Here is a 10454-nt window from a genome sequence, read left to right as displayed (position 1 = left end):
TTCAAAAAAGAAAAACATGTTGCGCTGCAAAGAAAAGCATCTGCAAAAATAAATATATTTTTAATATTTGTTTGTTGGAAGCAAATCACAAGCACTCCCTCCGTCCGGAAATACTCGTCGGAGAAATGGATGTATCTAGACGTATTTTAGTTCTAGATACGTTCATTTTTATGCATTTTTCCGACAAGTATTTCCGGACGGAGGGAGTAGTTACTAGGAAACTGATTAGACGTAATTAGTGGGAAAATCCCGTAACAAATGTGGGGCACCCTTTAATGAAGCAATCAAACACACCATGCATGTGGATTGTACCACCATTCACTGGTCTAATTGTAGTTTGATCCCTAGCGGCTCCCATAAATAAATGAGTATAGCACATACTACTACATAATATATGGAGTATTTCTACATCAGGCTTAATAAGGCTCAAGACCTAATTCATACTCGTTCCCTTCTCCAGCTGTTGGAATTCATATTAATTCATACTCATCAGCCTTTTGTTCTTCACAGTACTTCCTCAGATCCTCTGCAAACTGCACGTCTCTCCTAAAATCCAAGATGAAATCTGGGTCCAACAATCCATCCGCGTGCACCGTTCCATAGTCTGTAATATCAATATTACACTCAAGAAGTTCTGATGAATCTGGATACACAATCTTCCTCGCAGACCCCTCTCCATAGTAGCAACGACCTGTCACCAAAATCAAAACTGATCATTATGTATCAATCACAACATAACAGCTATTCTTCAAGGTGAAATGTTTGGCAAACCCTGTCTATTTGCATTGGTTTCACTAAGCAGACAATAAAACAATGACTGTTTAACAACCGTTCTTGACACGAAAAGAAAGGTTGGTAGAGAAAGTGTATCCCCAGAACATCTTCAGATGTTAAAATATTTTACACACGTTCAGCAGCACAAGCACAGAAATGTCTTGAGTTCGGTCAGAATTGCTACATTCAAGCCGCACCAATCGGTAGCATGTCATATGCACATGATATGTATCAGGATTCAGAGGTGTGCACAGAAATTTCGCTGGCACTTGTGTATATAAGTATGAGCACATGGCCTTTTAAAAGGAATAAATGGGACCTGACATCGATGCGGATAGGTCCTTGTGTTTGTTTTCTATTCAATGTGTCTATGGCTTCTATTGCAGGAAAGACTGGAGATTGGAGATTACTATCAACTTGTACATCACCATTCCATATGATAAACAGGTGTGCAATCAGGGCAGGACTGTAAACTGGGTTGCAAATCCGAAAGAATATGCACTCGTCGATCTGGAGAAAGATACTGATATTTCAAAGAGTAAAATGCATCACAAGTCCTAAAACTATTGGGGGAGTGTCAATTTAGTCCTATAACTCCGAAACTGCAGTTTTAGGTCCTAAAACTATTGGAGGTGTGCCAGTTTAGTCCTATAACTTTGAAACTGTAGTTTTTGGTCCCAAAACTATGTAAGTTTGTTCATCTCAGGTCCTAAGCTTGCATGTCAGCATTGACCCACCGCCGTGTCGCTTGGAGATGCTTGAATTGTTGCCACGTTGACCCCATGGACCCACCAGGTTAACTTCCGCGCTGTCCCGCGGCAGTGACTATTTCCCATCTATGGCCATGCTCGTGCCCAAACGACAACATGCACAACCAGCTCTATGGCAAGGGTATCAGGGCAAGGATAATGTCATGAGAGAGAGAGAGAGAGAGAGAGAGGGTGGGATGTCGTCCTCCATCCCGATTGGCTCGGTGTCTCTCCGGCGGCCGCGCCCATGGAGATGGATGTCGTCCTCCATGCCGACTGGCTCGGGATCTCCCAAGCAGCCGTGCCAAAACCTCTTAGCAAGGTTGCCTAGTAGCTCATGGGCACGCGAGTGGAGGGCGTGCACACTGCGACGTTGAAGCATATGAACTACACTTGGGGAAGTAAACACGTATAAACTGCTCTTTTAAAAAAAATGCACCATGGACGTTGGCCATGCAAGCTCAGGACCTGGGATGAACAAACTTGCATAGTTTTGGGACCCAAAACTGCAGTTTCAAAGTTATAGGACTAAATTGACACATCCTCCAACAGTTTGGGACCAAAAACAGATGTTTTGAAGTTATAGGACTAAACTGACACGCCTCCAATAGTTTTAGGACCCAAAGCTGCAGTATCGAAGCTATAGGACTAAACTGACACATCACCAATAGTTTCAAGACTTATGATGCCTTTTACTCTATTTCAAACAGGGCAGCTAGAGGTGTGCTGGAGCCAATGTGGTGGGCTAGGAGAAGCCTGCTGCAGAAGACATCAAGAGGAGGAGATGCCTGGAGCGGACATGGGAGAGGAGGCGATGCTTGCTGGTGGACAAGGGGCCAGAATGGGGAGAAGAACCTGAATCAAACAATTGCAGGGCCATCGTGTTTGCCAAAATAAAAGACCACCCAATGGAATCCTCAGTTTAATCAAATTAAGTATCACGGTTGCCTTCTTGATGTATCTGAATGACCATAAACTAATTATTCCAAATGAACGCTGATCTTAACCTATTACCCTGATGGCTGGTCCACAAGTATGTCGAAAATGGGTGTATGCATAGCCGTTATGTTAGGTTGATGTATCATCTTATATATAGAAAATGGCGTACCCATTAAAATGCAAGGAACAGAATGCTGAAAAGTGAAAAGGCAGTGAATGTGCATGCAAAACATAACTGAAGTGACCATAAAAGAAAGGTGGATGGAGCTCATTCAGACATGAAGTGGACATCAGTGATTAGTCAGGATGAAGGCGGACGCAGACATCCACGAGCCCACGTCGCCCGCGCCGCAAAAAACACCCAAACAGCCTTGCGGATGAGCCGCAAAAATGAAGCGGACTTGTCCTGCCTAGCCTGCTTGGCCTGCATAGCCTGCTAACGGGAGGAAATCCCAACGAAGCAACAATGCAAGCCAGCCGATAGGGCACACCGCCGTTCGCCACAGCCAGGCCGGCGTCCCGCTCGTCTCCGCATGCGCTCTCCGCCGGCGCCAACCCTGCTCCCTGCTCGTCCCCGCCCGTTGAGCAAGATGTCCGGTGCTGCGGTGGACGAGCACAAGAAGTCGGCGGAGGAGGACAAGAATCCGACGAGAGATGATGAGAAGGTACAACTCTGATCCTCTCTCCCACCTATGCTTAGTGTGATTTACTATCAGTATGCTCTGATTCAATGTGATGTGCTCAGTTCTTTCCAAATAGTGTTGATTCTTCAATGAAGCCACTAGAGTACTTTGATAACATAAATAAGAAATAGCCTCTCTCTTAGAAAAAATAGGATAAAATCCCTAATAGAAGGCTGGAACTTAGAAGGCTGTCAATTCCTACTGTCAGTAATTGCGGCCTTAGAACATCCACCATTCCTACTGTCAGTTTACTTAGAAGACTGGAACTTATTAATGCACTTCAGTTGCAGCTAGCAACCAAGAACCTGAGAATGGAAATAAACTGCAGATTGTTGGCACGGAATAAGGGTGAAAAAGATCGGATAATTTCCGTCTGAATCCGGTTTCGAATCCAGATTTACAGGATATGGGACAAGGATTTACCTATCCGGTCGGATACGGAACCGGATATCGGATACCAAAACCGAATTCGGAATAGGATATGCTACACAATTACACACGATCAACACATGTCACTATACAGCTCGAGTCTAAGCCTGTAATGGAAGTATGGAACCCATTTGTTTTGGAATCACTTGCGTGTGAGGCATCATCTTCAAGTGCAACGATAATTCAGCAAGTGTAGGCCATTGGCTATATATGGCCGGCGGAGGACCAGGACTAAATTTATGTTTTGTTTTGGAATGGCTAGATGGAACTGTTAGCTGTATTAATGCTTTGATGTATCATTTGTTGCTGTTTTTGTCCAATTATTTTTTTCCGCTTCCAGTCCGCCGCCGCTCCATAACCATACCGTGTCTGTTTCCGCTATTATCCGGCGTATTCCATATTCGTTTCCGTAACTGCATCGCTTCTGAATCCAAAGAAAAATGTGGAATAGGATACGGTATGGGCATTATCTGTCCAAATCCAAACGGTTTCACCCTTAGCTCATATTAATAAACTGCAGCGCACTTCAATAAACTGACTGCATATTGAGCACTCTCTTATTAGTATTAAGCTGCAGCACACTTTAATAGACTGACTGTACATGTGGTTTCTTACGTTAATAAGCCGCAAAACACTCAGATTGATGTCTCATTACTGTCAAGTTGAACATATAGTACAGCTACAGCCCCTCTAAAATTGGTCCTTTATTTTTTGAGTATATACCATGTTTCATATTCTCTCAGAGTGATACGGGAGAGCTGCAGCTGCAGCAGCTGTATGGCGGAAGGTAAGGACTGTGGCAATCACATAAAGAAGGGCCAGGTCTGCTTGTCTCATGATTTTGCATCTTAGTATTTGTTCTCTCCTAGTTATGAATGTTTCTTTTTCTGCTCTAAGTCAAACTAAACCAATGTTATTCTGCTTTAGATTTCTTCTCAGGATACTCTCAAGACCAAGGAAGACAGGAAGAATGGAAAGAAAAGGAGGGAAGAACTGCAGCAGCAGCTGGACACAGTCACTGAGAAGACCCACCTGGGGATTGATGGCTTCATGCTGAGCCAGAAGAGAAGAATAATGGAAAGAAAAAGAAGAGGGAAGAGCCGCAACATCAGCTGGATGGCGCTGCTGAAAAGACCAAGCTGGGGTTGATGCAGAGCCGGAAGGCGAGGACTGCAAGACCAAGAAAAAGAGGAAGAATGAAAAGAAAAGGAAGAGGCGGGAGATTCAGCTACAAGAAGAAAGGGCAAACAGGATCAACACAGATCTAGAACAGAAGAAAATAGAAGATAAATGGGAGAGGAAAGAAAAAATGAGGGCAAAAAATGGAAAATGATAAAGGACATAAAAAAAAGAAACAGTGGAGTCATGAGCTTGCCAACAACAAAAATTGTGAGATTTCCACATAAACAGTGGCGTCTGAGTTGGCATTCAGGTGGAATGGTCATTAGCGACCATAGAACCAGGCTGAAGAGCGACAATTTGGAGGCGTTGAGTTGCCTCCAGGATTGGTTAAAATCTGCTGATTGAATCCTTCAGACCTATACCTACCACTAAAATTGACGACGGAGATTGCTTGATAAGTTGACAATAAGCAAGTCTCCATTCCTGCACATTGTGACATTTACTTTCTTAAGGAATGCTTTTTGTCCCACATGCCTACAAACAACCTAGCAGCTGTTCTACCAAGCAAGCAAATGCAACGAAGGAAACACCATCTCTTCTTTGTCACAGTCGAAGGGGAGTGCATGGTCGTTAGGGCATCATTACACAACTGCCTGCGGTACGTTTTTCCTACACAACTGCCTCTGTAGCAAACATTCTCAGATGTGAATACAGACGCGGCAGGGGCAGAAGATGACGACGATGCACTGCTAATATTAAACTCGGTATGGGTAAGCTGATTTTCATACTAAAGAAGCATTCTTGCGGCTGTAACAAGTAACACTACCTGAGACAGTACGTGTTTATTCTTGTCACATTCTAAATTCTGAAGAGACCTACTACTATGCACATAGACGTATGTGTACTTGATAGTTTTATATACTGCAAGGAGTTGTTTGTATATACTGTAGTTTATGTACTTTACATGATACATGGTTTCCTTTTTACCGGAATGGTTTATACAACAACTTTAGATTAAAACTTTCACATGATCTGCTGTGTGCAGAATCAAGAAGCAGAGAGGAAGATCTGTCAAGAAAAGAGGATGCCACAATGAAGTTGGTATTGTACTTTAGCTAATCAGAATTATGATGTATGCTTATTATGCTGAAATATTGAAGTTGGTACTATACTTTAGCTAATCAGAACTCCTGAAGGGGCATGAGACTCTTTTGTATTACCATTACTCTGAATTGTTGGAAGGAACCTGACCTTAGTTGGCAAGAAATTCCCTTTTATTTTTGCAGCTAATAGGCAAGGAATTCAGACAGGAGTAGTAGTACTATTTAGTTGTCAGATGTGTGATGAACATGATTAGCAAAATATATGCAAACAAGTGGTGAAGTACAGTCTGAAGAAGTTGACAAGTGTATGCATCAATCTAATTCTAAAAATATTCTTTTTAAAAGGAAGACAAGGCTCGTGTCATGTGCTTATTATGCTAAAATGTACTTTGGTCTTTGGCTATTAACCTGTACAAGCTATGCATGTTTACATTATCTGAAAGCCCTAGTTCAGTACAAGAGCCAGCATGTTTACATGAGCTAGCAACATATTTCTAAGTCTGGGCGTCCAACAGCAGTGTCCGCATAGCACCAACAGCCAGTATGAAAAGCTGGCGTGAACCAGCCTGAGTGCATGTACAACAATCAGTGGTACGGAAAGCAGCAGCTGCATCTGTCTGCTGGACAATAGCAGGCAGACGCGGCTGATACTAATCCTGCGATTAGCTAATGCCGAACATTGTGGACAGGCCGCAGGCGTGTCCAATTGCATCCTGAGTGATAAGTGCTGCATAGGTAGACAGACATACTCTAGGGTAAATGATTCAAGTAGGTAAAATACCAGAACCTGATCATAGTGCACAATCTAGACGATGGTGTGAAGTGAAATGTGACACATCCCAGGGTTTATGCAAAATATGACAACCAAAGTGACCAGAGAAGGTTGAGTGGAAGGTGGTGATAGAGAGGCATGTTCATAGGGTAAATAAGAAGCTGGATTTCTTTGTGAATGAGCTGGTGGCTGAGCACCTGACACTGATGAATGCCCTGCTGGTGCCTGAGCACTTGCACTGATGGATGGCCTGTTGGTGGCATTGCAGAAGGGCATACTGAAGATCTACTACGCTTTCACTAATTCAAAGAAACTATACTTTCAGGCAAGAGTTTCTAATGTTTGCAGTGGATGTTTTGCCCATATGTTTGTCTATACCAGTTCATATAATTGATACATCATGATTCGTTCCAGTCGGCCCCATGATTAATGATTTCTCATTCAGACTATGTTTGCCAAAATAAATAAATAAAACACTCAATGGACTCTACAATTTAATCAAATCAAGTGCCGTGGTTGCCTTCTTGAGGTATATTCACAGGACAATGCATACCATGCTTGGAAAACTCAGTTTTTTGACTGAAAATCTGAATGACCATAACTCTGTTTTTGAGTCGCCGACTAATCGCCGAGTCGTCGCTGCGTGGCTGGCTCGCGCAGGCGACTTGACTCAGGGAGCGAGTCGCGCGACTCGCGTGGCTCGCCGGCGACTTGGTGCGATCAGTCGCGCGACTCGCTGGCTTGCTGGCTTGAGTGGCTTGCTGCTGATGTATATGTGGGGACTGGGGAAGGAGGAGGACTGAAGGAAAGAGAGCGCAAGGTGGGCTCTATATGTGCCCTGCTTAGATGTAGTATATGAAAGAGAGCGCAGGGTGGGCTCTATATTTGCTCTGCTTAGATGTAGTATATTTTCTCTGCTGTATACGTGCTCTGCTGCTGCTGTATATCTATGTTCTCTGCTGCTCTATGTACTGTTGTGCCATGGCGACTTGGGGTGACTAATCAAGCCAAGTCGCTGACTCAAGCCAGCAAGCCACTAGCCGCAGCCTCGGCGACTTGGCTTGACTCGGCGACTCAAAAACCTTGGACCATAAACTAGTTATTCCAAATAAACACTGGTCTCTCATGGCCGATTCACAAGCATGTCGAAAATGGGTGTATACATAGCCGTTAAGTTGTTGTATCATCTCAATCTCATATATGAAAAATGGCGTAGAATTAAAATGCGAGGAACAGGCTGCTGAAAAGAGAAAATCCGGTGCATGCAGTGCCCTATATAAGGTCTTCTGTATGGAAGCTATAGTAGAATATTTTAATGTTTCTCTCTTTGATTGGACGAAACGACAAAGCATCGTAAGATTGAAAAGACGAATGGGCCTTAATGGAAATCAAAAGGCTTTTCGATGAAACATAAAATTAAAAATCCTTTCGTTAATGTTTCAAACCTACATGGCTGCTCATGCTAACTAGAAGGAGTGGGGACTTACCAGTAGATGTCAGGGGTAGAGGGCAGCAGAAATTTGGTTTTGGCGGGTCAGGAAATGGCTCATTTATTTCGGCAAAGAAGAGTTGGTTATCAGATTCAGAAGCAGCCACAAAATTAACATGATAGGAAAGCCTGTCTAGGGATCTGGGAGCCGCCACCAAACCACAGATAACACTTGGCTCATATTTTGGTTCCTAAAACAAGAAACAGCAAAGGTCAAATGAGGCACCTGAAAGAGATATGTTAAGAATGTAGTATGTACCCAAGAAAGAAACAATGGACACAAACAAAGCCATGTACCAGAGGATGCTCAAAGGCATATTTCTTCAGCACTTGCGCAAGCTCAGCGCGGATGAATAACTTCATCTCGTTATAACATGACCTCTTTTGTAGCAGAGTCTCCTTAGCCTCGTTGCACAGTTCAGCCGCATTGGAAGATACGGGAGCCACCAACAGCAGTGCACTTTGTTTGAGAGTGGATATTATTTCCCCAAGAGACTCAAAGGAGATCCTGCCATCGGCGCTAGTGGCCAGCAAGAGCCGCAGGTCAATGAGCCTGTCAGGCGCCAGGGAAGCGAAGAATGATCCCAGCTCAGCATGTTGTGGGTGTCGAGCGGCTGCGGCTGCGTCAGTAAACTGCAGCGAGGTGTGCGTCTCCTGGGACAGGTCACAGCGTTTGCAGGAGAGGTGCTCCATCGCCCGCTGCGTCGAGCATTGGGACTCGGAGCTTGCTCGGACGAGGGCAGTGAGGCCTTCCAAGGAACGGACCTCCACACGAAGCATAGAGAGGGTGTCGAGGATGTCATACACCTCTACTTTGTAGTCAGCTGACGATGGGAGCGGGCGCAGTATGTGGTGGCAAATGGAGTTGATGATGATGTTGGAGACAGGGTCCATGGGGCCATAGCAGTGGCCAGCGAATAGGATGTGGGGGATGAGGTGGAGCCACGTAGAGGGCAGCATGGCGAAGACTTTGAGATAGAAGCCGTGGATCATGTCGTGGAGCCTCATCCTGAGAGACCCAGTGTATTCGCAGGCATCGCCAGAACAGATCATGACCGCAGAGCCGAAGTGTGCTTTGGCGGTTTTCACGACCTTCTGCAAACAGGATGAGATCATGGATCTGTGCTCGTGAGGAGACCGCAGGGCCGCGAAGTGGTCTCCATGACGCTCGACATTGATGGTGAACATTTTGAAGCCAACGGAGCTTGTGGTGTTGGAAATGTCTAGTCTCCCTTCATCGGCCTTGAGGTCCCGGCAGTAGACAAGTAGCTCTCTTCCGCTTGGCCGCAAGCTGAACTGAAGATCCAAGGGGGCACCGACCTGGTATCGCAGCAAATCCATGATGGCAATGACATCATCGACGCTGAGCTTGCGCCCTCCCTTCTCGAGCAAGGGGGCGGAGTCGCGGAGGCACTGTTTGGGCAGGGGCGACGCCTGGAGCCGCACCAGGTCATCAGGCGCAGGGTGCCGCCGCCCACAGCTTGCGGCGTACTTGAAGGCGGCTTGCGTCCTTTCAGAGGCAGGGTCGGGTGGTGAAACAGCAGCAGCGTGTAGATCGTGCTCGACCAGCTGGACTGTGAGGGCGAGATCGGCAAGTGCCCAGTGGAGGTAGCGGGTGGCCTGTTCTTCGCTGAGGCATCCGAAGGAGCCAACCATGAATCTGATGAGAGCCTGGCGGGACGCCCCAGCAATAGAGTACCATGTAGCCCTGCGGGTGGACGGCCCACAGGTAACCCTGCCGGAGGATGGCAAAACCCAGCTGGTGTTCCAGCTGCTGTAGTCACTGGGTTGCACCCTGCCGGCGGCCAGCCTCTTGGACCTCCTCCTGTCGGGCTTTGCCATGTCCCCGAAGTCGCGCGGGAGGAGGGCGACGGTGTTGAGGATGATGTTGGTGACGGGGTCGAGGAGGCCGAGGCAGAGGCCGCCTTCGCGCATGGATACGGCCAACTGGTCGGCGGCTTCCACCGGCATGTCATGGACGGGCAGCCGGCCGAAAGCCTCCTCGTGCAAGTCGAGGAGGAGCTCCAGGAGATCGGCGTCCAAATTCGATTTGTCCAAGGGGGGAGCGTCGCACTCGCTGAACAAGCACGAGAACAGACCCCTGCGCTCTCCCGGATCTGACGGCATCGGCTGCGATTCCTGGTGTCCGGCGGCAGCCGAGGGCCACGGCATCGGCCTCACTTTCTGCGGTTGGGCGGCGGCGGATCTAGGGTTCGGTGGCGTGGGATGACAGCACAAGACGATTGAGAGACTGCCGGTGGAGAAAGACTACAACGCAACGCGTCTGGTATGGGCACATAGGACACAACGCGTCTGGTATGAGCCAGAATCTTCTTTTCTTCTTTTCTTTTTTTCTTTTTTCTATATCTATATTTATCTATCGATATACTTTTT

At 46.3% G+C, this 10454-nt stretch overlaps 1 protein-coding gene across 1 annotated transcript; it reads right to left on the bottom strand.

Moving 5' to 3' along the window:
• Positions 1-470: 470 nt before the first annotated feature.
• On the bottom strand, positions 471-10232 carry LOC123174131 (uncharacterized). The gene is made up of 3 exons (XM_044589989.1): positions 8358-10232; positions 8059-8251; positions 471-691 (listed from the first exon to the last, which is right to left on the bottom strand). Exons 1-3 carry the CDS (start codon positions 10230-10232, stop codon positions 471-473), a joined length of 2289 nt encoding a protein of 762 aa, XP_044445924.1.
• Positions 10233-10454: the final 222 nt, after the last annotated feature.

This window comes from Triticum aestivum, unplaced genomic scaffold (genome assembly GCF_018294505.1).
Source record: "Triticum aestivum cultivar Chinese Spring unplaced genomic scaffold, IWGSC CS RefSeq v2.1 scaffold53766, whole genome shotgun sequence".
Lineage (NCBI taxonomy): Eukaryota > Viridiplantae > Streptophyta > Magnoliopsida > Poales > Poaceae > Triticum > Triticum aestivum.
The sequence above is the reverse complement of the archived record's forward strand: the minus strand, read 5'-3'. Positions and strand labels throughout refer to the sequence as shown.

Excerpts from the sequence above, each read along its gene's own strand:
- LOC123174131 (XM_044589989.1), bottom strand. The coding sequence starts at position 10,232 with ATGCCGTGGCCCTCGGCTGCCGCCGGACACCAGGAATCGCAGCCGATG. Across the intron at positions 8,252-8,357 it reads ATGCCTTTGAGCATCCTCTG|GAACCAAAATATGAGCCAAG; the intron begins GTACATGGCTTT and ends TTCTTGTTTTAG. Across the intron at positions 692-8,058 it reads TCTACCCCTGACATCTACTG|GTCGTTGCTACTATGGAGAG; the intron begins GTAAGTCCCCAC and ends TTTTGGTGACAG.